The 26,732-nt window shown below is 35.8% G+C and overlaps 1 protein-coding gene across 9 annotated transcripts in view; it reads right to left on the reverse strand.

Moving 5' to 3' along the window:
* The window catches only part of TFG (trafficking from ER to golgi regulator), a 30,337-nt gene extending 4,542 nt beyond the window's left edge, over positions 1-25,795 (reverse strand). Inside the window, exons 1-6 of one of the 9 annotated variants that reach the window (XR_012129229.1) lie at positions 25,576-25,795; positions 21,843-22,069; positions 18,883-18,966; positions 13,625-13,771; positions 10,247-10,414; positions 6,689-6,817 (exon numbers count right to left, since the gene is read on the reverse strand). Coding sequence is in view for 7 of the 9 variants with exons in the window: in XM_017645111.3 (XP_017500600.1) it covers positions 6,677-6,817; positions 10,247-10,414; positions 13,625-13,771; positions 18,883-18,966; positions 21,843-22,026 (724 nt within the window). In the remaining 2 variants the exon portion in view is untranslated. Of the gene's footprint in view, positions 1-6,676; positions 6,818-10,246; positions 10,415-13,624; positions 13,772-18,882; positions 18,967-21,842; positions 22,070-25,575 lie in introns of all 9 variants that reach the window. The other 8 variants (XR_012129228.1, XM_073231759.1, XM_073231758.1 and 5 more) reach the window with 8 other exon arrangements.
* Positions 25,796-26,732: the final 937 nt, after the last annotated feature.

The following is a 26,732-nucleotide window of genomic DNA, read 5'->3' on the forward strand; positions in this document are numbered from 1 at the left end:
TCAAGAAAAACAAATGTTCTCAAACCCAACTGCCAACAGATACTTAACACTAATGTTCAGTAAAAATCAACTGAGTCAAAAATCAATAAACAGAAATCTGAGAAAAGGGACAAATACCATTAATAGCTCTTAAATCTTTCACAAACACTGATTTGTCATCTAAAGGTATAAACCTTTGTTACCATATAAATGGACTCTTTGGTAACAGGGAACTATATGCCATTTTTGTTCAGATCTCAGACACCTTTGGCATCTGACAAGTTTGTTTTCCCATCATCTGAATATCCTAGCTAATCATGTGGAATCTGAGAAAGCCTAACTGGCTCCTCACTGCATGATTTAGTGATTTTTTTAGCAGACCTGTTTAATACTGGGGATGTACACTTGGAAATCAGAGTCCTATTAGGGGTCAGTAGACCAGTTCCTATGGAGAAACCTTTTAGACAGTATTATCACTTGTGATTTCTAAACAAGTAAGGATTTACTGGTTCATGTCTTTATCATCTCTACTACTTCCTAGTTGTTCTAATGGTGGATTTAGCTAGACCTAATACATAGAATAGCAATAAAACTTGCATTTTAATGTCTAGTTCATATTTAAATCTTTAAAATACTTAGCTAGCATTTAAATCTTTAAAATAATTGTATGTTGGCTAATTCTTTCAAAAATATTCAAACTACCTGCTGTTAATCAAAAGACTATGAGTAAATTGCATATGTTTAGCAGAAAGAGACAACTGAAAAGTCAATTCATTTATCCAGCAATACTATTCAAAATGAGTTAGCACTCACACACTGAAATCAAGGGATAGAGCCCATTACTGTACAGCCATCTACTGGCTGCTCAGCCCTACCTACAGTATGAAATCAGATATCCCTGTATTTATAACCTCCTCATCTCCTAGCAACTAGTTACATATTTTCTTAGGATAGAAATAAAAGCTGCCTATTTTTAAGCTATTAATCCTCTTCCTAAATATGACAAAAAACTAAAAAAATTCCTTAAAAATGCTCTCTTAATGACTTAAGATTTATATATAGCACAAAAGATGGTAAAGAAGCTAACTACCTTAAAAGATACCACCTTAATCCTGGGTTGTATTTCATAACTAAATTTTAGAACAGAAGTGACCAGAACCTGGTACAAAAATATAATCAAGGGGGAGAAATGTGTACAAAATATGAGATTGGGTTCTAATTCTTAGAAATTAGAGCAATTAATTCTACAATACAAAAATGAACAAGGCACATTAGAAATATCTATTTCAGATACAGAAAGATTAAGCAACTTACCTGGGATAAGTACATCACATCTAACAAGAATCATCACTGACACCCAAACATTACACTAGAGCTTTAGTTTAAAAGGAGTTTTGTATACATTTCATGTAATATAAATGTTAACTCACATATCATCAAAAAGGCTGAGATTAAGGCTCCATATAGGAGACTGTTGCCATTAACGATTCTAAGGAACCCCCATTCTAAAAAACATTTATTTTCCTCAATAAAAACTGACAAGGTAAACTACTCTTAAAGCCATCACACACATTATTCTTTTTTCTTAATTTGCTATAAACCCATTATGAAAATGCCAACCCTGGGATTAGAAGTTTACTACTATCTCTACAAAGTATTCCTTTAACTTATTTTAAACACACTTCATTCAACTCAAAAAAGGGACTGTTACAGTACTCTGAAATGTAATTAAGTAGCCTGTGTTTGGTTTTAAAAAAGGAGGAATAACTTCACATACTTGTAAGGAGAGAGCTACAGGGCATTACTAAGTGAAAAAGCAAGGTCCAGACACAGAGTAAAATGTTTTGATTTAAAAAGATATATATATATGCTATGTTTTCTGTATTTTATTATCAGAAAGAATCAATGGTAGAATGTAAAGTAAGAGAAAATACCACCAAAGGGAGAAAGAGACTAGGATGAAGCAGAGTACTGGTGAGACTTCTGAGACTTTACTTCATTACAGAGTAGTAGCCCACCTCCATGATGGCCTTCAATGATTCCTAGACCATGTACAGCATATGACGATGGGTTGGGGTCCTTACATTCTTAGAAATTAGAGTCACTTCACAATACAAAAATGAGCAAAGAATAAGCAATAAACACATGAGTATTCACTCCTTGTGCAGTCCCTTCTCAAACTGAATAGGGCTGACCTGTATACCAATACAGTATTATAGAAATGACAATGACGTTTCTGAGGACAGGTCATAAAAAAGAGCCATCTTCTACCTTACTCCCTCTTGAACATTTGCTCTGGTGGAAGCTGCCAAATCATAAGGTCACCCAAGAAGCCTATTCAAGTTCCACGTAGTGAGGAACTGAAGCCTGCCAACAACCAGCTGAGGGAGTCATCTTACAAGTGGATCTTCCAGCTGGGGTTAGCTTCAGGTGACTTCAACCTCATGAAACTCTGCGCCAAAACCACCCAGCTCAGCAGCTCCCAAATCCCTAACTCTCTGAAACGGTTTGAGATAACAAATGTCCACTGCTTTAAGCATCTGTGTTTTGAGATAAACTGCTACATAGCAATAAGTAATACATACAGTCTTGACTTTAGAAACCTGCAGGGGTGACAGCTATGGAATAAAACGAAAGACTTAAGACACATAATCAAATGTGAAAGGTGAATCTTGTTAGATTCCTGATTTGAACAAGCTACCAAATGTAACGAGGTAATTATGAGACCATTAGAGAAATTCAGTTGTGGACCAGCATGTGTTTACATTCTCCATTAGATATAATAATGGCATGGTGGTTATGTTAAAGAGAAAAGGTTATCATTTAGACATGCATACTGAAATAGTTAAGTGAAATAACGTGTAGAATTTGACTTAAAATACTCCAGCAAATAAAAAAAGGCCAGGATGGGTGTGTGAGATAGATGAAAAAAGAATGTCAAAATATTATGTATTAGTTGGAAAATATCCATCATATCATAGATAAATTTTCACAAATGCCTAGGGTGCCTAAATGGTTTTCTTGGCTTCACTGGAGATGGCTGGTAATTATAGATTTGCTTTGTTTATGTCACCGTATTCCTATTATGTTAATATGTGTGTGCAAATTAGTTAGTAGTTTAAAACCTATACATACTTAAGGTACTATACAAGAAGATATGTCAAAGAAATAATCAATCCTCCCAAGTTTCCTTCATATGCTACATCTATAGCTTTTCTTCTTCCTTCCTAATTACAAACCTTAAATAGAATTCGTGCCTCATATCGAATTTACCGAGTATCATAATTCCTCCAGGTGGTAAAGATACCTCGAGACAAGTGCTGGGCATAGAAGCCACAGGGCATAAATCTGCAAAGAAGTAAAAAGCTAACCTTTGCAAACAATATGGCTTCTCTCTCACTTACCAACTTTACATTTCCCTGTATGGCCCCGGAAGATGACTGGTTAGCCAGAGACGGGTAAGATTCCTCAAGGGAGGAACAACCTAAGACAGGCACAGTCGCAGGGGGGCCATCAGGTGAGAATTTGGGGATCAACAGAGGTGAGGCTCAGAACCTCATCCCCCCTGCTTTGAGAGAAATCTTCTGCATCCGTGGATGTCTTGCTGCCCTTGTCTAGCCTGGATTAATACTTAGTCCATAGGCACACACCTGATCATCTGATCATCTACATTTGCCTTCTTACAGCACTAAACTGTTTTCTACCTTTATCTTGCATCTACCTACCACTTCAGCATTTTATTAAAAATAAAAATAATAATAATAATAGGAGAAATGTGGGATCAACATATAAATCAAGTACAAAAATCAAATGAATATTCATATTTGACCTGATGGTTTATAGGTCATATTGCATGATCAAAACCGAAAGTTTCTGTGATGAATGCCCTTGTACTGTTCACCATGTAAGAATTTATTCACTCTGTAAGAATTCGTTCACCATGTAAGAACTTGTTCGTTATGCTTCAGAAGATTGGAGACTGACGAGAATTAGGCTTGAGATGGATTAATGATTGTACATTGAGCATTGACCCCCCTATACTGAATTTTATTGTTGTTAACAACCATTTGATCAATAAATATGAGAGATGCCCTCTCAAAAAAAAAAAAAAAATATTATGTATTGAAGCTATAAGACAGATACATGAAGAGTCGATTATTCTATCTCTACTTTTGTTATGCCCCAAAATTTACATAATAAAAGCTATTTTAAGTCTACTCAGCTTATCATTATATTGGCATATAATTTTATAGATTTTAATGATATTCTTCCCACATTCCTGGTTTTTAGAACAGTACTACCTCCCAGTTCCTGATGATCTGCAGTGCTTTTCTCTATATCCTTACCACTTACTTAGGTTTTTTGCAACTATCAACTGTACAGTTTCCCAGTAAAAAAGGTACCTGCTTATCTCAAAAAGGATAATATTGCCCATTTTATTTCTTTTCATGATGCTTAACATTTTGTTGATACTTTTCACTGAACAACATATTAAGAATAAAATTCTTGGGGAAAAAAATGTACAATTCCAAGGTCCCTATTACAGAATTTAGGTAACAACTCAGAATTACTTAGTTATTTCATATTCTAAGAGATTGCTGTTAATGAATTGTTAGTAATTGGTTTTTATGTTGATCAGTCTGCTCAAATTATACCCAGCAGTTGATTTAACTGGTGATATCAGGGACTTATACACATCATATGTCAAGAAGTATTCATTAAAGTAGCCTATAATTCATACTGAGAATCTTCAATGTGCAGTGTGAAAAATAGAATGTAAAACATTAATTTTTAATAATCATTACATCTTGATACACTGCATATACTGGATTAAATAAACTGTATAATTAAAATTAATTTTACCATTTTAAAAACCTTTTTCAATGTGGCTAATAGAAAATTTTCTTTTGGACAGCACTGATCAAGACATTTAGCTCCAGAATGCTAATCTATTGACTGGTATCACATGTTAGTAACTGTATCATTTTTTACATTGTATATTTTAATGTAAATTTTTAAAAGTTAACAGTTTTAGCAAGGCATATAATTAATGCCACCCCACTAAAGGAATTCAATGCATATTAAATGGTGTTAATCTGATGCCCCTGGAAAAGGAAACTTAGTTGGTGGGGATGAGAAATGTGAATTTTCATTCTATGTCCTTTTTTTTTTTTAATTGTACCCATTTGAAATAAATTTTCAATTAAAATAATTTGAGATATAATATATTAGTGGAGACTTAAATCCCATTCCTTTATAAGTGAACAGGAAACAATTATCCTCCCAACTGCCATATGTACAATAGTACACATTACTTAGAATAGGATTTAAGAAAAAACCAACAGATGTTAGTTCACCTGATGTAGCTATTAAACTCCCATTATATCCCAACTCTCCTTTTGCCTCCCTGTTTTAGCCAACACCTACTTCAATTCTAGTTTATTCCACTTCTGGCAGTTGCACCTTGGTACAAAAGAAAGATTGCAACAAAAGTTGGTTGAGAAGAGGTTTTAAACAGTAAGATATTCTTACCAAATGACTCATTCAACAAAATGCACCTGCTAGTCCCTATGACTAGATTTCATCCAATGGGACAACTCTAAAAGTCCAGCCACAGGATGATTAGGACTCTACTACAAAAGTGTTCAGTTCATTTTAATGTGATCTGTAAATTCAGTCACTAGCTTCTGGTGCTGAAAATACAGCATACCACCACCTGGCCCCTTTATACAAATAGTTACAGCACCACCTGCCGTTTGCTTTAAAGTGGAATATGTAGTTTGAAAAGTCCTAACATGCATGGGCAACTCACAAAAATAACATTTTAGTTTCTGGAAAGAAGCCTAGAAATCAGTAACTACTTAGCCCACGTTATGCAGATCTCCAAGAGTTTCAATGAGGCTCCTGCTTTCCCTTCAACTAAGTGCCTGCTTTCATGAGCTTGTGGCCCCTCAATCACCTTCAATTATGACAATGACCCCTTTTCTGTTTTTAATACTGAGCTTTCACATTGTATTTTACTCAGGACTAAAGATATTCTTCTAAAACTACTGGTTTAGTCCAATTTCACAATTTATGGTGAGGGAATATTAAAACACAGAGAGATTAGCTTGTTCATCCAAGGACACATCATTTAGAGAAGAAAAGTTTGATTTAAAATATATTACCTTTTTCCAGAAGACATACTGCTAATTGCACAAAAATGTATTTATCTTTCCAAAAAATGGCCTATTTATCTTTCAAAAAAAACTACACTTAACTAAAGTTATACTTAACCTCTATTTTAAAAATCTTTTTGTATTACAAAAAAATACATAGTTGCAAGAAGGGACGGGAGAAGGAAATAAAACAGTACTTTATTAGGCAAAATAAAGTGTAACCTCAATGGTTCATCTCTGATCCCATGGTCACCCACTTACTAGTGATTGGTATGAATCCTTCCTGATCATTCACCCTGTATTTATACTCATATGAACACTTTTTTCTAGGTTTTCTTTTCAATAATCAGAAGCTTATCTAACATATTATTCTATTTGGCTTTTTTAACCCAAAAACATACCTTTATCAGTAAATCAACATTTTTCACAACAGTGTTTGTAGTATGAATACACATGTAAGCTTTTTATTAGCAACAATGCTGCAAGGAATATTTCTGCACATGTGCCTTTCCACACATGTGCTCTGAGCTTTATTTTACCTTCACTCTGACCTGCTTGTGTCTGAGCTCCTGAATACGGCGGCTGCTGCGGCTGAACTCCTGGTGGGTGCACTGCAGAGGAGGAGGAAGCAATGCTATCGGGTGTTCCTGAACGGTCTTCCGTAGGAGCACTGGGTGGCCCTGGATAGTCATGAAAAGTCAGTTCAGTTTCTAACACAAGACCTTCCCCCAGCAAGCTCACTAAGTTTGGTTAAAAGAAACTAAAAGTACTAAAGAATAATCATCACAAATGAAGCCTTCTTTATTTTTTCCTTTGCTCCAATCTCTTAAAAATCCAAAGCAGCAACTGGAAATCATTCCCTTATAAAGTGTGGAGTGCTATATTCCTGAGTCCTTACCTCCCCCTGCAAAAGCTGAAACTCAATACAAATATCCTCCATCTTATGCAATCTATTTTGTAGATCAACCGAAGTATCTTTTCATTCTTCAATGGGTCTCCATTACCCAAAAATCAACTTCAACCCTCTAGCTTGGTATTCAAGGGTCCAAATGTATTTCTTGCAATTCCTCTTCTTACATGTCCCCTCCAGCTAAACTAACCTACTCCCTGTTCCCACAATATATCTAGTATTTTTTTCTGTCTCCATTTCATTTCACACTGTTTCCTCCACTGTCCCACTTTCACAAGTCTAAATAGAAATTCTTTAAAACTCTGCTACAACTCCACACTTCTTTACCCATAAATTTTTTTTCTGTTTGTGAACTTCTATAGAGTATACTTTTACTATGAACCTTACCAACTTCTATTTTGCATTTCTGGACACCTTCCATCTTCCACAGGTATTTTAGCCAGACTCCTTTCTGATTCTTTTGTCTGCCTCACAAGGCCTAGCTCTCTTACACATGGGGTCACTCAAATTCTTCCAAATAATGAACAAGTCAATGGAGAGAACTCACTACAGTTCCAATACTGTGACAGGGAAAAAAAGACATTCTGAAGACAACTGTAGCTATTTATCCCTTTCAGTTTTTTTGTTTGTTTGATTAGGCAATATAGAAGAGAGGCTAAAAGCACAGATTTTGGAGCCAAACTGTGTAGGCTCAAATCCCAGGGCTGTCAATCTCTTTCTGTGCCTCTGTGTCCTCATCTATACAAAAGAAATACTAAGCCCTGCTTCATAAGGTCACTATAAGGATTAGGAATAAACAAGAGCTTATAGGAAGTGCTTATAAAAGTGACTGTATAGCAAGAGCTTCTGAAACTGATTAAAACTTGGAAAGCTCCACATTAAGTACTTGCTATCACTAACAGATTAACTTCTCTGACTCCAAACCTTTATCCTCTACACTGCTGTATCCCAGAACTCAGCATTATATTATTAGGCACAGAGCTGGCAGCTGATCATCCAGGTATTGATGAAAACCAAAACTAGGATAACAGAGTGGTAATGCAAGAGAAACCACAGTAAAATCAATGACTGCTCCTAGGCACCACCATTTTATTGACATATATATACATGTAGATCAATACATACATATATACATATCCCTCTTACAAAAGATACTATTATCCTTAAAAGATGCATCACTTTCATTTGTCTTTTCTCTCTTGTATGTAACCTCTTACTTACTTAGACAGCTCATCCTGTCTTTGAGGTAGTTCATCTCTCCTTCTCAGGTCCGTATTCACTATGCAGCCAAGTTTTTACAGCACACCTGAGTAACTCACAAAGTAACCTGGCATTTTCTATGTGTACAGTTTTTCTACTTCAGTTCAATATACAAAGCTACCAGAAAAATAGCCTTCAAATAATGTGAATCATATTAATCAAATTATTCTGGTCTGGCATATTACTATATTCTAATTCAAATGTTTAATCCTGACCTCATATATAACTATTTACTCCTCTGTCATTTCTTTAAGTCAGAAGCCATAATATTAATTAATATTTCAGTTGCTCTAAAAATGTGCTTTAGAAATCACTTGTTTGATGTATATGATGTGTATTCTTGGAGAAAGAAGACAAGTATTTGTCTCATCTTTTCACAATTTCACACAATTCTCTTTAGTGAATAATCCCATTAAAAGTCTAGACTTGATCCTGTATTTTCAGTTACTGAAAACGGCAAAGTAAACTAGTCAGGTAAACCCTCACAACAAAAAACCTGGACAAAACAGAAGATAATATGAAATCAATGGAAGTCAACCAAATGTCAGCAGAAACCAGAAAAGAGTTTACCCCAATGGAATTACAATGGGTAAAAAACTCTGACCTCTACAGAAAGCCAGTGTTAACTTCATGGCTGGCCCAGCAGAAGGAGATCTGAGGGGAAAATCCCTAGAGTAGTAGGACAGTTACTGAAGAAATGAAACCTGAAATCTTCAGCATAAGCTCACCCCAAATCCCTAGCTGACCATGGAGTCAGGAAGGGGCAGAGCTCAGAAAAAAGCAGCATCTAGAGCTGAAAAAACTGAGCATAATACCAGTTGCTATACTCCATGGGAAGAAAAGAATGAATAGTTTGAGTCCATACAAGTTAGCTCCCTGCTAGAGCAACAACAAAAAAATCCTCAAAAAACCTAAAAGAATCCCAAGTCATTATACCATATTAGCCACAATGTCCCGTTTTCAATAAAAAATTATCAGACAGGCAAAGAAACAGGAAAATATGACCTACTCAAGGAAAAAAGGCAGGTAAAAGAAACTGACTCCAAACAGGCCCAGATGTTAGATATAGCAAACATTTAAAAGCAGCTGTTACAAATATTTTAAAGAATTGAACAAAAAAAATTCAATGAATTAAAGGGAAATACAGTCTTAATGAATGTAAAGGTAAGGAATCTCAAGAGAAAAAAAATAAACTATACAAAGAACCAAACAGGAATTCTAGAGCTGGAAACAATAATTGAGATCAAAATTTCACTAGGAAGGTTCAACAGTAGATTGGAAATGACAGAAAGAAATCAGTGAGCTTGAAGAGAGCTGCACGGAAATCAAATCCAAAGAACAGAAAAAAAGTGGAGAAAAATGAACCTCAGAGACCCCTGGGACAATACTAAGCTCTTCAATGTGTATGTAACTGGAATCCCAAGAGAGAGAGGGGAGCAGAAAAAAATGCTGAAGACATGACGACCAAAAAATAAAGCAGCATTCATATAAAAACACTTTCTACACTAAAGCAATTTAACCAGAAATCTACATTTCAATTTTTCTAATATAAGATCAGAAGAGAGACTAAGATATCAAATTAATTTAAATCCTACAACAAATCTGAAGTAAGATTATAAAATGGTTCAAATATTTTTAAAAATAGACTTTCTGGATTCTACTTTTGATAAAATTTATATAAACCAAGCTGTAGTTATTCTTTAAAGGGGAGGATTCCACTCACTGGGAGAAAGTGTGAGAAAGCTTTTTGGGGTGCTTCGAGATCACCTACATCTTGATCTAGTTGGTGCTTTATCCAGATACACACACATGTAACAGTTTATTGAACTGAACCCTTAAGATCTACGTACTCCACCATATCCAAGTCGTCCTCCTCCTAAAGAAGGCAAGTGAGGGAAAGAGAGTGGGAATGGAGGATGAGAGGGAGGAGCTAACTTACCTGAAACCTGATCATCTGTTAAGCCAAATGCTGACATGACATTTTTATTGATTTCATCTTGGTTTTTTAAAGGATCAAAAGCTGACATACTTGCTGCCATAACCTGAGTAGATTGTTTTCCAGAAGAATCAGAAGCAGCAGGCTTTTCTTCCCTACCATCCACAGTGTCTATAAGAGAAATAAAGAAAAGCTGTTTCCATTTTATCTATACTCAGTTAGACTGAAAAAAAATACAAGATAGGTAAATATATATGTGCATATATATTAAGAGTAAGGATCTCTAAGTATAGGATTTTTTGATACTTATTTTTATTTTTTAAATCTGAAAAAAAAGTAAAACAGAAATGCAAGATAAATAACAGCTTTTCCAAAAAATTACATCTTCCTTCTTCCCTGGGAATTGTTAGATGAGAAAAAAAAATACAAGTTCCTTAACAGAGAACATTTTACCCTTAGCTTTGGAGACCTACAACCTATATCCTAGTATCAGATACATACTTGGCACTAATGCTTTATTTTGTTAAACAGTAAGAAACTTAACTGAAGTTATGATATCAGCTTTGTTTTATTTCTATTTGTCTATTGATCTATTATTAAATTACAGAGAAATCTCAAGCCAACCAATACATTAAACACATTCTTTTAATTTGCTATCTTCCTTTAAAATACTTATTACTAATTAAATTACTTATTTAATCATTACAAATGAAATGATATGTCTGAGTTTTGCTCAAAATAATATGTGAGGGGTAGAAATGTATGGAAGCATAGATAATATAACACTGCCTATAGCTGATAATTGTTGAAGGTGTGGGTTCATGGGATTCATATAGTATGATGTTCACTTTTGTATGTTTAAATTTCTCCATAATAAAATATTTTTTAAAGTAGAAAAATAAACATTATATGCAGCATAAATTTAAAACCATGCTTTTCTTTTAATACTAAGGTACTCAACAGGCATTTATACTACTACCTTGTGGAAGGAAAAGGGCTCAAGAATAACATTCACTTAACAGATAGGAATCTGAGGCAAAGGCATAAAAACAATACCCTAAACAAGTAGTAAACAAAAATACTGCTAACCACTACTCAATTAACAATTAACAATTTTTTTCTGTTACTTTGCAACCAAATGAGCAGATATTAGATCACCTCTCAAAATTTATCTTATGAAAAATGTATTAAGTTGAATGTAAGCACACATGGGCTTACAACTCTTTTATTCCTATCATTCTACTGGTTATACTAGTATTTCCTAAATTTCTGAAAGAAAACTCCTGTAAGTATTCCTCCAAAGTCCACTAGTTATCCATTTCCTCACCAATTTCCTTCCTCTAATTCTAAAACTATGCCCACCTACATATCACACCAATCTTAACAAATTATTGCGCCTCACCTACTGCCCCCCACTACTCATACATCCTTCTGCTTACTGCAAACTAAATCCATGAAGAGTAACAGTATCAGTCCACTAGCCTACTAGCTACTCCATTACCTGCTAGGCTACTGCAACAGGAAAATCCAGTACCTAAGGTAGCCTATACATTATTTGCTTTACAGAGGAAAGTGTCAAGAGATAAAACACTGAGAACAGAGAGATAGCCACGTGCTTCTGGGTGAGGGCAAGCTGCATAATTCTGAAGAATACTGACAGCTGATTGGCAGTTTTGTTTCATGGACTAGACTTTCAGTTTCTGATGTGGGTTTTTTTGGCTTATTTTATACTATTTTTCTTGAGAAGATTATTAAATAAGGATATGTTCTAAGAGCTTAGAAGTTTAGACAGTTTCATGGAAGGTGGTCAAGATCGTATAAGGAACAAAAGAGGAAACAAAAAAATAAATTACAACCAAATGTAAAAATAAAGCAGAGAATGTATTATTTAATTCATTAAATAACTCATATAGGATACAATGGCTAGACAGACGGCCACACAAAGAATTAATGTGATACAATTTCCCAATATGCAAAGAAACCAATTTCCCAATATGCAAAGAAACATCATTTATATTAACATAGGTGGGAAGTTAACAGCAAGACATTTGAAAAATAGAAATAATGGACTAACAAAAGCAGAATACAGTGGCAAAAGTGAGAACAGAAAGGTTGTATCATCAAAAAAAGCTTTTACTCTACTCCTTAGAGCACAATATAGGCTAATGTAAGTAGTTTCTGTATAGTTTCGGCTACACTTGTTGAATTCTGCTCTAAGCTTCATAGTGGTCTACAGATGCTTAAACCCCTGAAATTATATTCAAATGTTGTTGCGTCAGCATCTACAAATACTTTGGGGAAAATGGTCAAAAATTTTCTTCAGACCCTTGAGCTTAAGTTTAAGTTTTTGGCTTGAACAAGGTTCAGAAAAGGCAATTTTACTTGACCTGAAATATAAAAGGTTTCATCATAAAGAGGCCAGGAGGATCTCAGTATTTCAGCAAATTTCCAGTATGTTCTGAAATACTGAGGTGGATCTAGAAATTACAAATCAACCACAAATTATTTATTGAGCATCTACCATTAACACAACTCCACCTGGCTGGAAGAAGAGAGGAAGAAGGATATTATGGAAAATGCACCTTTACTTAAACGGTAACTAAATTAAGAGAAAAAAAAATATTATTTCACAATATGGACAATTTTAAATGTCAAATTTACATGCAAACACAAATGCAAAAAAATTAATCTTTAAGTGCCACATCTAAGAATATGAAAAGTTGAAAAGTTTTTTAAAATCTACTTTCAAGCCCTAATATTCTTAAATTTCAGTCTACATTTTAAAATATATTTGGTCCCAAAACTGTATGTCAGTTCCCAACTTGTTGATAAATGCTGCTTGATCTTAAATAGGGCATGTCATCTGTAAAAAGCAAAAATTTTCTTTGTATATTATTATTAAAAGCTGTTTAAGATAAACTTTACACTATTTGTACTAGATTTATTTTTTCCTTGAAACTACTACATATACAACATAGAACTCATGAAATGATTTCAATTCCTATGGTTTATTAATTAACTATCATAGTGAAAAGGGTTCAAAAGTCAAAGGCGTTAGAAAACTAACCTGTATCATAAACCTGGGAGTCTAAGACTAGTAAAACAATCACTGAGAGAGCACTTTCAAAATGAGATTTCTGGGCCCTGCCCTCTAAATAGGTCTATAATGAGATCCATGAACTGGTATAGTAAAATCTGGTAACCTGATAAATCGCCAGATTTAGGAAACAGATATGAATATTAGCTTATAGGCAGGAGTAAGAAAGGATGACATGACACTAAGGGTGTGCCATCCTACTTCTACTGACAAGTTAAAAAAATTTAAAAAAAAAGACCTGCGAAAAGACAGAAGAATAAATCAGAATACAAGGGATGGTCTACCATTTTCAGGAATACTGGAGGAAGGTCCTGGTTCTCCAGGTGGTTCCAAGCTATCCAACAAGCGATTCACTTTATTTCGAAGTTCTATCAGTTCTCGACGGAGATATTTCACCTGACTTGATTCAAGGGGTCTTGGCTGGCCATTAACTGGAATACAAGCATCAATTTGCTTAAAATTAGGGAATGTTCTTATATAAGTTTATCAACAGAAAAATCAATATAGTTTCTTTAAAAAGTGAAACAAAACCAAACAAGATACCTGTGATGTCATTTGAGTGATAACTCTTTTTAAGGATAGGATTCTTTGTTGCTAATAATTTATGTTTTGAAAAAATAAATATTCATCAGCTTTTCTTGATGCCAGATCTATGGCTTATAACCATATTGGTAAAAAAAAGGTTGATCAGGAGAATTCAACTACAGTAAAATAAACTTAAACCACAGAAAGCTTTAATATACTTTTAATAGAAATTAGGTACCTTCAAAAACTTGTTTAACACTATCTGAAACACCTTTTTCTATACATAATGTTAAAAAGTGCAGCATGACCGATAGGAACCTTTTACCTACTTTTGACCTAAAAAAAGAAAAAATAGCTACCTAAAAAAACTAACCTAAAAAGAGACCTATTAAAAAACATAGAATCCATGAATCCACATCACCACTGTCTTTCAAGGTAGTTACTTCCAAAAAGCAGCATATTAGCCACAAGTGATTATTCAATAACCACAGGAAATTTCTTTTTTAATAAAGGCAACATTACCTCCTTTAATTACCCATTTTATCCAGATTATTTTCAGCTGACTAAAAAAACAAATGAAATCCTTCACCTAAAGACTGTCACCACTGAGATTATTTTAAAAAAAAGTGATGCGAGACTCAATGCAAACCTCAGATAGGAAATTCAAAAATCAAACTAAACTAAAATACTTCATAAATTGCCAGAGCACAGATACAAATTCCTAAGGCAACAACCCAAAAAAGGAAATGTATTTGAAAATAATGGTTTAGAGAGATTCTTTGTTAAGTATGTTTCACACATCAAACCACAAATACAAACCTGCCGGTGTTTTACATATTCCCTATATAGTTAGAAGGAATCTCCTACCTATATAAATTAGTTATTGGCTTTTGGTGTAATAAAATCTAGTAATAAATTAGTTACTGGCTTTTACTGGGTATTACTGTTTTTTTCTCTAATATGTGAAAAGGAGAAAAGCAGCTCCTACAGCCAGGAACTAGCCTGATACTGTAAGACAGGCCTTAATGTTGCTAGAAGTTGGCCTGGCAGTCACAAGCAGGCTGTGGTGTTCTATTGAACAATTTCAAAGAACACCAACAATCAGAAAAAATAACTCTGTGTCTGTGACAGATCAAGACAAAAACAAACCACTCCACAATCCTGGGAGAACTCTGAAAAAAAAACAAGAACAATGACCAAACCACAAAAATGACAAATATCCCTGGCTAACAGGAGTGACTGCTGCTGTGTCACTAACTGCAGCCTTAGCCTCAACTCATTCTTCCCACCTTCTGGGTAAGATTTAGTAAAATACCCAATCATAGGACCACCCCCATTTCCTGACAGCATCCCACCTAGAGGAAAGCCCTACTTCCCTGAACTTTGTCCAAAATCACCTAACTGAAGCCCAAGGCCTATAAAAAATTCTAACACACTTTTACTGAGACCTCTTTGTTCTCCACAGTATTCGTTCTTCTTCACTGCAATGCATTTCATTGCATCTCTTTTCATTCCTAATACTGCTTACTTGAGCCTTTTTTCTCAAGTAATCTTAACAGAAGTTTGCTGATTATATCTTTTTCAAATTGTTGATCCTTAGTCCATACCCTGACTTCTAGTTCATTTCTGTTATTATTTTATTTGCTTCACATTCTTCGTATCTTTTGCTGTTTTTCTGGACTCAGTTTCCTTCTTGCTGAAGAATCATTTTTAAATTATTTGGCCTTACTTCATCCTTTTTATATTTAAGGCTATAAGTATCCCTTCAAATTTAGTTTTAGCATACCCTAAAAACTTCATTATATAGAAGGCATCACTAATTATTCTAATTCCCATTATGATTTCTTCTTTGACTATGTTATTTAAAAGCCAAAAGTATGAGAGTTTGGGATAACTTTTTTGTCCAAGGGTTTCTAAGAAGGTCAGAGAATATATGATCTTGATCTCTTCTGATATTTATCAAAATTAGTTAGAAAACCCACAATATGGTTAACTTTTATAAATGTTCATATATACTCAAAAATTATATACCTTCCTGATTGCTACATGCATAAGATCAAGCCTGTACCCAATTTGTTCAAATGTTCTCTATTAATTTTGTGCCTGTTTGATCAGTTTCTGAAAAAATATTAAAAACTCTTCTATGATTGTGAACTTATTTCTCCTTTATCTAGGGAATTTTCCCTAAGGAAAAATCTAAGACTATAATGTGTTAAGTGTTCAGAATTGTTATATATTCCCATGGAATATTCTTTCTATCCATATGAAGTGACTATTACTAATGAAGTTTTCACTTAAGAGTATATTGTTACCTATTACTAACTAAGCTTTGAATTTATCAGGAATAGCTTTTTCTAGCCCTTTAAACTTTGCATAATAATCTTCTAGTATGTCTCTTCAGAATGTAACTACATTTTATTTTTAACTCCAATAAGTCTTTTAACTTGTACATATACTCCTCACTTGTATTGTGATTGTATTTTTGTGCTTTCTATTCATCAGGCTTTCTCTCTGCTTCTTTTCCTCCTTCTTCCCATCTTGTGAGTAACTACCCTTTATTTCCTTCATTTCCCTCTACTTGCTATTTCTAGTCTTTCAATAACGACTCTTACATTTTAGATATGCACACTTCAATTTTTAAAATCTAGTTAATTACTATCGTCCTCCCAAGCAAATCTTTTAAATATTTTAATTTCTATCATCCCCTCCTTACATATAGTTATTGCTCAGTATTTTTGTCCCATCTTCATCTTGTTTTTATATTCCTAAAATTATTGTTTTAGAATCAGTGCTCACTTAAATTTACGTATTAACCAGTTCATCTGGTCACAGTTTCTTGCATCTTCACTGTTCTTCTGGACCTGATCTCCTTCCTGAAATGCCATTTTTAAAAATTCTTTTAGCAAGAGTTTATGAGTGGTAAATTCTCAGTCTTTGAAGATTTCTTTTATTTCCCCTGAAGTTTAGCAGACTACAGAATGTTACTTTTCTGAACAGTTTTGAAGATGTTATTCTACTGTCTTCTAGCTTCTAGCTCGCTATGAAGTCTACAAAGTCTAATTGCTTTGTAGGTGATCAGCCTCATTCTCTCAGGCTACTTTTAAGATGATCTGTCTTACATATCTTCCAGTTTCATGACAATATGTCCAGTGCAGATTTATTTTTATTATCCAGCACAAGACTCACTATGCTTCCAGAATCTGATGGTTTATATATGTTACATAATTCTGAAATTCTTTAGTGACTCCTTCGTCCTCATGTATTTCCATTCCCCCATTCTCTCCTTCAAAGTCTTAATGGAAACAGACTGGTCTTTCTGATTCTCAATTTCTCTCATATTCTCCATCTCTAAGTTTTTGTGCTTTATTCTGTAATTTCTTTGGACTACCTTCCAGTTCACTAATTCCCTCTTCAGCTGTGACTAATCTGTTCTACCTCTCTACTTTGCATTTAACTTCAATAGTTATATTTTTCATTTCTCACAGTGCCTTGTTCTTATATTCTTTTATGTCTAATAATTTTAACACACTTTCACTCCTACTAACTGCAGTTCTTGGGAGCCTTAATCCTACTATTCGTTTTATCCACTGTTTCTTGCTTACGTTGATTGTTTCGTGTCTTACAGTTTTGAACTCTTAATTCTGTCTGTGAGAAGCCTATGTGACCCGAGTTAAAAACATATCCCTCCAGAGACATTTTTGCCTTTATTTCTTATTGTTTTATTATAGTCTCTGGGCTTGTGAGTTCTCAAACTGCAAATAGCTTAAATTTAAACACAATTCACCTAAGAACCATGGTCATGAATCCTCAAGGAAGCCTTTGTACCCCCCTGACAGTCTAGGGTTTATGAGTTTCCTATATCAACTCCTTGACTTCTCTACCAGTGGAGAGAGATTTTTCTTCTACAATATTCTTTTTGAGAGTATAAACCCACCTTGGTGTAGGACCCAAGGTCTGTACTATGTAGAAACCAAATGACAAGTACCTACATTATATAGACTAAAATCTTTATCATCATCACCAAATTACACCAAGTCTCAGCTTTTGATACTTCAAGCCCTGATTTTTAATAACATGTATTTTTTGATCCCTGGTCATTTCCCTTATTCTCCTGAACTACCTCAGGTACATAATTCAAAAAATATATTTGTAAAAGTTTATCCAACATGTCCTCAGTATTTCAGGAAGGAGGATTTTCAGTTTCTCAAATCTCCTGGAGAGCTGACCAATATAGGTACCTTAGATTCACTACTGGAAAAAGATATTTAAAATTTTTTAAGCAATTTTTGTTACTAGCACTTCAAAATCCAATTCATATTCAATCTTTCCATATGGACATGAAATAGACACAAATTAAATCAACTGGCCATGATCACATTATGTTGAACTGTGAAGTTTAGTGCCATATGATTTTTTTAGATGCTAAGCAAAATAAAACATCCAGAAAAAAAGACATTTTACTTATCACAAAATCATGCTACCATTTTAACTGTGTAATCATTTCTATCTCACTCCTTAAGAGTTCTACCAAATCTGTTACAATTGGGAAGAAAACAAAATCTAGAAGATCACAGTCAATTTGTTTTTCATTAGCTATCTCTAATCTTTAAATACGCTTTGAAAAATATTGTCTAAAGTATCAGGCCCAGATATTATACCTGAAAATAAGTAAAAACATACTATATTATACAAGATAACTATATATTCTCAAAGAATTCAACTTAATAAAGGTAGTGTTAACCCTGCAATTATTTTCAATCCTGGAAACATTTATGTAAGTGGCACACACTGCTACTTAGGTAACTGAGCAGATGGGGAATTTAAAATATGCTTACTGTCTATTATTCTTAAGATATCTATCTACATATAGATACAATTAAGTCTCAATAATTCAAAAATTCTGGTACAGCTGAAAAAGTTACTTAATTCTGAGTCTTCAAAAGGAAAATACCTAAGAAGTCTTTAATAAAAATGTAATTAATAATACAGTAAATTTATTAGATAGTTTACAACTTACCAAATAATGTCAGTTTCAGTATCCTACTACATTGAATTGCAAAGGAAAGGTCAGAACTATCAAAAATTGTTATAAGATCTCCATCTGGAATTTAAAAAGAAAGTAAGAGTTTCAGATCTGTATCAGTAGTAAACTAGGATATATGTTAAAATCCAAAATGTAGATCAAAGAGCATAATTAGAATCTCCGATAAAAAACCTGAAGCTAGGAAAGTTGTATTTGTTCAAAAGAACACTAAATCATTTTGTTTATTACTTTTACAGCAAGGTATTTATCACATCTTTATAAGAACTAAGATTAATTTATTAAGTAATCTTTTCTAATCACCAGGAGGAGATTCAAGGTAGCAATATCACGAATTACTAATTTAAACCAACATCTTTCCATCCAAAAAAATTTTAATATATTTAACCAAATTTAAGATAATAAAGATCCTCAAGGTTTGAATTTTAATTGTAAGTATAGTAAAATGCTATGGACACAGAGAGAAAACCATACCTAACAGTAACTAAGAGGGTTGCAAAAAAGATTTTTGCAGAATTGCCCTAATAAATGGGTAAACAGACCATTTTTATACCAGGATGAAAACTGTCAACTCCCCAGAAAAATACTCATATTCACAAGAATCTGAAACCCCCTAGATTCTCAGGATAAAAAAATACTGTAATTAGCATTTCAATGGCCTATTTCAAAGCTTTCAAAGCACCAGGAGAAAAAGAGTTCTCCAGAGAAAGCAAGAACAGAAAGGAAACCTCAGGCAAGCAGTTGGTCTCAGGACTCTGCAGGGTATCATCATAGCCACAGTTGTGTTGGAGGAGGGAGTTCTGGCCTGGGAAGGCTGAGAGGCTGCTCCAGGGAAGCACTGCTACACCAACTGTAACACTGATTAGGCAGATTTATTTGGACAAAAATAGCAATAAAAGTTATCACAGAGGATTTCACCACTGTTTATAGCTCCTTTAAACCGGACCCACTTCTTGTAACAAACATTATCTAATGTTGAACTTCAGGGATTCTACTCACAAACACATTTTTAAGAAAATAAAGTATGTATGAAAAAGAAGGAAACTTACTATAAATGCCTCTTTTTTGAATTCCACAAGTGAAAGACAGTATTTCTGATACCATGAACTCTACCTAAGCCAGCCCTCCACACTAGTGCCCAACACAGTCTTTGGAACACAGCTCTGTGCAATTCAAAATACTTAGAAACAACACAAAAAAACAAATTCAATGTGGTAACTAGATGCAGTGGACAAAGTTTCAACACTGAGGATACTCTAAGTTAGGGATCCACAAACTGCGACCAATGGACAAATCCTTGTGTTCCCAGTAAGGACTGCAAACTGAGAATGGTTTTCACATTTTTTAAAGGTTTTAGAGAAAAGATGAGACAGCCTTATGTGACCAGCAATGCTAAATATTAGCTGATCCTTTAAGGAAAAAGTTTGCCAATCCTCACCCCAAATGAAAATAAGGGACTTAAGAGAAAGCCAATTCAACAGCAAAGTCAGTTTAAGACCAGAGCAAAGCACGTGAGGTAAAACAGAGACCGTTAAAATTTTGAGTTGTCAAGTCAAGAAAAAGAACAAATTCATCAAATTAAGGCACACATTTGGAAGTCAGACAGGTGAAAGTCAATGTATTGTAAGTAGATGAGATTACTAGGGAAGAGAACAGCAAGAAAACTGCTCTCCTTTATTGTTCCTTAACATAGATGGCCCTCAAAAATTAGTGTTGGGTACTGGTAAATGATTTATTACAAAAAGAACGGAAAATTATGCCTATAGCTAAATGACCAGCTTCACTGATCACCAGTTACTTATACTCCCCCTTGCACAGTATAAGTTGTTGGAAAGTAGCCATCCAGCCAGGGACATATCACAACCCACTGATGTGACTGGAGTTGGGCCAGTGTGATATGAACCAAAAAGGTAACACCACCTCAAGGCCCAGAGAGTACAATCTCCAGTGTGATCTTCCACACTATGTCTTCACACATTTGTCTGCCAGATGTCGATGCTCAAGGTGAGCTTGTAAGCCATGTGGTAAAAGATATCAGGCTTCTATCAACCTGGGTCCCAAAATGATTTTAGTATTAAGCCACTGAAATTTTAAGATGTCTAAGGACAGCATCACTTTCAGCCAACACAGAGACAGAGAAGAAGCTATTAGTAATAAGAAAAAAACTGGGACACAATAGAGTCAGAGATGTTAAGGAGTAAGAGTGTTTAAAAAAGGATAGTATGGATAGCAGTGCCAAGTACTGAGAATCAAGGTAACATAGACTGGAAATACATTTGCAGTAAGAAAGATACTGATGATCACCTAAAGCACAATTTCTGTAGAATGTTAACAAAGAAGACAGGTTTAAAGAAAAGGAAATATACATCATCTATAATACTGCCACTGTGTATCTGATGAAACATGAAACATTTGTCATGTAAAACCCAGCACCATAAAAACTGCTTAGTGGTCAAATGAGCCTGGGATCACTGCACACTATAAACTGACAGCGTTTATCAGCATATTACATGCTCTGAAAATTCCTGCAGTAAAGACACGTATTTGTCTTTGTTTAAAGCAGCTTTCCTATACCTAGTTGACAATGAAAACCTTCTTCTTTCAGTACTTACTGATATTCCTTTCACTTTGGGAAATATGAGTGAAAGTTTAGCTTCAAATACAAAAAGGAAGCCAGAATTACACAGGCCAAAGAGAAAAAAAATACTTGTAAAAATATACGTGGAAGTCTTCTATCACTAAAACTCCCTTCTAATAATAAATCACTTAGCTATTTTTGACTTATATAAGAAGTATAAGTACATGAACATCCCATTAAATAAAAGAAAATGGGCCCTCAATTACCATGGGAAATGAAAAGTATTTTTATTCTTAGATAATTCAATAAAAAATAGGCAAAGTAACAGACTTCAAAAAATAACTTTAGAAACACTTACCTTCATCTTTATACTTTATTGTAACCTCATCATTACTCAGAAGTTTTCCTCTGAAAACTCGTTGCATCATTAGCACTAGTTCATCATAAGTAATATCTTCATTATGAATGGGAATTCGTCGAATATCCTCTCCAAGTTGAGCTTTGATGATTAGCTTTCCACTTAGGTCCAACTGTCCATTCATGGTAGACTCCAGGATGTTCTATATAGACAACTCTAGAGAAAAACTGATAAAATGGTTTTGATGACTAAGCATGTCTTAAAAGCAAGCAAAGCTACTACGAAGATCTAAGAAATTCTGGCTGTCAAGAGAATCACTGTTGCAAAGTTGCCATATTCATGTTAAAATAGTCTGGAGATAACTTTACTATAAGTTATAAGTGAGTAAGACAATAAGCTTTATTATTTTTGTCTATTATCCTACCCAAATATTTAACTTCTCTGACATTACCATTTAGATTTCAAACTTAATGTGTATAAAAACAAATTCCTGATCTCCTCCCAAAATCTGCTTCTCCTGTAGTCTTCACCATCTCAATTAGTGACTAAGACTAAAATCTTAGTTCCTCTTTTCCTCACACTTTACTTCCAGCAAACTGCCAACCTAAATTGGTTGCCACTACCTTTAAAAATCTCTCTAGAATCTAATCACTTCAGCACTTTCACCTCTATCAACTTGATCCAAGCCACCACCACCTCTTGCCTGCATTATTGCAAAAGAGTCCTAACTGGTAGGCCTGCTTTTATACCTTTGCCCACTTTTAATCTATTCTCAACACAGCAGTTATCCTATTAATTAAAATCAATGTCACTCTGCACAAAATCTCCCAATGGAGTCCCATCTCACTCTGAGTAAAAGCCAGAACTACAAGGTCATTATTTGGCCTCTGGACCCTGGCCAAGTATTTAACCTCGTTTCCTACCTCTCCCTGGCTTTCTGCTACACCAATACTGGAGGCTTTGCACTTGCTGCTCCCAGTCCAAAGCCTTTTTCACAGCCCTTACATGTGTCAGATCCCTGATCAAATGTTCATTTCCTAGGCTTTCCCTAACCATCTAACCTAAAATGGCCCCTCTTTCACTTTCTTACCCTACTTTATTTTTTTCAAAGTACCTGTCACTACCAGATATTAAAAATTTATTTTTATTGTCTCTTCCATTAGAAAGTAGGGCAGTAAATGGTTTTGTCTGCTGTATTCCAAGAGCCTAAAACACTGCCTGCTACATGATAGTTATTCAATAATCTTTAAATGAAGGGACAAATACTGGCTCCTAAACTCTATTAGCTTATAACTAAATGTTAACTGAAAAGTATGGGTGAACACTAGAGTCTCAAATTTTTTTCTCTAAAATAAGAAAGACCTCATGAGTACTTGCTCTAATTTTCATATTTTGGGAACTTGAGGAGAAAGGATGAGTGATAACCTCCTAAGCTTTTGAACAAGACTGTCCACTTGTTATTGTCCCTACATATTCTGTAACACACCCCCTCTCAAGACCTGAGTAGGTATGTATGATTAGACTGCACACTAAAATAAGACAGCATCAGAGAACTAGCCATTAAATATTAATCTGCTATAGAATTTTCCCCTCTTGAGTTTTATTTTACTTATTTCAGGTTATTTGCTGTGATTACCCTGTAATGACTTTGTAATCCTAAATCCACAATAATGTCTGAAGTCTCTATTAATTTAAATATTGTATGACAACAGAGAATATGCTTACTACGAAATAATGTGTTAATACATCTTCTTCTCTAGGCCTATGTCTTCAAGACCAAAAAGTTCTTGAATACATTATCTATAACCATTGAGCTTTCCCTAGCATCAACTCCATCCTCCTCCTTCCCCAAGCAAATGATCTCTCACGCTCTTTGAAATGCCTTACAATCTCCTCCTGGCCACATTCTGGTTCCAACCTCATACTTTACTACTGGCAGCTTTTTTTTTCCTCCTCGCAAATGTGTAATTTCATTAACATACTTGGTTTTCATACTTCTGTACAAATCTTTTTTCTATGGGCTAGAAGCACCTCACCTACCCCCAACACATCAAACTTTCGAATACTTCAAGTTTTCATGAAAACTTATTTGTTTCATGAAATTACATATAAATGCACTTATATGCTTCATGTGAATGCCCTGTGTCCTTCCAACTAACTTGTTTCCTGAACAACAGACGGATGAGGAATAATAAATTTCTGATAAAGGGTTGGGAGAAAAAAGCTATACTATGAGGCCATTTCCTAAGTCAGGCCATCACACTGCACCTTCTTTGTATAGAGAAGTGACTCCCCACAACAGACATACAATTAAAAGAAACTTCCAAAATGGAATATAATTGATTGCATATCTTTTTTTATTATGGGGGAATTGCTGCTCAGTGCCAATGGATCTGAGAGCATAATTCTCTTTTACTTTATATCTGCCATATTGGCCTGCAAATTCACTTATTCCTTTGTGTTTCTCATGGACTATAAATTCCCTATGACCAGGTACCAGGGCTTTTTTCCTAAGGTTGTCCCCAGTTTGATAAAGTTGTCCCCAGCTCAAGGTATCAGGCTGTCAAGTGTAACAAAACTAAGGGTACCCACAAAACTTTTCCTTGCAGTGGAAAAAACAGAAGGAATTCAGTAGAATTCAGATCCTTTCTAACTTGTCACAAAGTAAAGACTGGTATGAACTACTTGTTGCCAAGACTGCTGGTGAGGTCCTTAAAGCATTTTCTTCTCCCATCTTGTTCTTGCCCCACTCCCTCTTAAGTCCAGAAACGACAGTCAGCAACTTATGAAACCTTCAAACAGGAGAAGCACTGGAGAATAAGGTGACATGTCCAAGGACACATAAAAGGCCTGCCTCTTGAACCAGGAGGCCTGGATTCAAAGGCCAAACTGCCAGCTCCACTAACCTTGTGGGTACAAGGCCTGCTAAAATTCAGAGGGGCCTAAATTAGGCACCTCCAGAGGGTAGCAATTTCCTTAAAGAAATCCTTGGTAATATCCTAGGTTATTCCAAAAAACCCAAGGATTCTCAAATCCGGCCTGACCACAGGCAATGTAGCAAGATGGTAAAAATTCCCACTACTAGCTGTGTGACCTTAGAAAAATGCTTCGCAATGCCTCACTTCCATTATATGCAACATGGCAATATCTAAATTTGGATATTTGTAATGATTAAATGTTATCATGTATCTGAAATACTTAGTACAGTGCCTAGCAAAGTTATCTCTTAAAAGTTAACTATCATCACTATGAAACTGGGTTGGGCCTCGGGATGGCGCTGGATTAAGCACCAACATAGCCGAGTAACGAGGTTCCTAAGTGACCCTAATCAATTTATTCCCATGGGTGCCATTCCCCACCCTTCTCACCCGTCCAGGTCTCTCTAGGAGTTGGGCGCCCGAACACCCCAAGCCTCCTGAAGCACCCCTCCTCCCCCTCTGGCAGTCCGACCCCTGGAGCCAGAAGGAATCGGCGCGAGAGCACTTGCTGGCCCAGACAGCCCCGGCCTCCAGAACCCGCACGAGACCCGCCTCCCGCCACCGTGGCCTGAGGGACCCCTTCCGGCCCTCTCCGCGGCCTCGCCTCACGCACGCAGGGCCCCGCCTGGCTCCAACCCCTTCCCACGGCCGCCCGGTGCCTGCGGGTTCGAGCGAGGCCCTCCCAGCGAGAGCTTCCCGGTCTCCCGGCCTGCGGTCCTAGAGAACGGCCGCGCTCCCGTAACAAGCCGCCATACCGGCTCGCCAAAGCCGTCCCTGCCGCCCCTCCGCGGGTCTCCGCAGCCGGGCTCTGCAGCGTGCGGGAGAGGCTGAGGCCAAGGCCCACTCGGCTGTCCTCCGTGGCCGCCGCACCTCGCTCGCAGGCTCGCGCAAGCCCTGTCCAATCGCACGGACCCACCAAGCCAGCGAGAGCTCGGGCCCAGTACGTGGCAGGTCGGGAACAAGAGGGGCGGGAACAAGAAAAATATCTGCCCTTCGCTCCGCCTTACAGCCAGCAGGCCAACCCAAAACGCATGCGCAGCGGCGGAGGCGCCCAGCCGGCCAGCTGTGAGTGGGCGGGAGCCGAACAGATGCACGCATGCGCAGAGAGTGACCAAGCATTTCCGGTTTTCCTGAAAGCCTGTTTCTCCACAGAGTGGGCGTGGTTTGCTGCTCTGGATTCTGAGAGCCTGTTAATAGTGGGCATTTATCCAAATTTAGGTTTTTTTGCTTTTGTTTTTCCACCATTATAGTTCAGTTCTCCTAGTCATATTTTGAAAAAACTAACGCTTTGCCGCCTTCCTTCCACAAATTCATTCATTCATTATTCGGCGCCTACTCTTTTCCAAGCACTGCTGGGAATGGGGATGAATCAGTTTGTGAGCAAGGAATTCCCAGTAGCGTTTACGAGAAAGGACAAACGTCTGAGTGTGTAAAGGCTCCTAGTAAATTTAGGTGATAAATGCACTAGAGTGATAACTTGAATTTAACGAGTTACTTCCCTTACCAAGAATAGTTTCTTGATATGTATGTGTAAACAATGATATTAGTTACTTTGGCCTTTTATTAATGAACCCCAAAAGGCAAGTTATCATATAATTATCACTTACTAAGCACTTATGGTCACATTTATTTGGATAAACATCAATCAAGCGGCCTTTTTTTTTTTCTAGGAATTCTGTAAGTAAGCACACCTTTAAAGTGTTCTTAGAAAACACTCTTTTTTGTGGGGTGCTTAGAAAGGTACTGAACCAGAGTAAACTGACCTTCATGTTCACCTGGTCCTCTGTCCTATGTCAACGTGGATTTGTTTTTAGATGATCACCAAAAATAGCCTTGAATCAGAAATGTGAAAGTTGGAAATACGTGCAGAAAGGAGAAATATTGTAAGGAAATACCTCTGACCTGCCCATAG

Source organism: Manis javanica, chromosome 3, assembly GCF_040802235.1.
Source record: "Manis javanica isolate MJ-LG chromosome 3, MJ_LKY, whole genome shotgun sequence".
Lineage (NCBI taxonomy): Eukaryota > Metazoa > Chordata > Mammalia > Pholidota > Manidae > Manis > Manis javanica.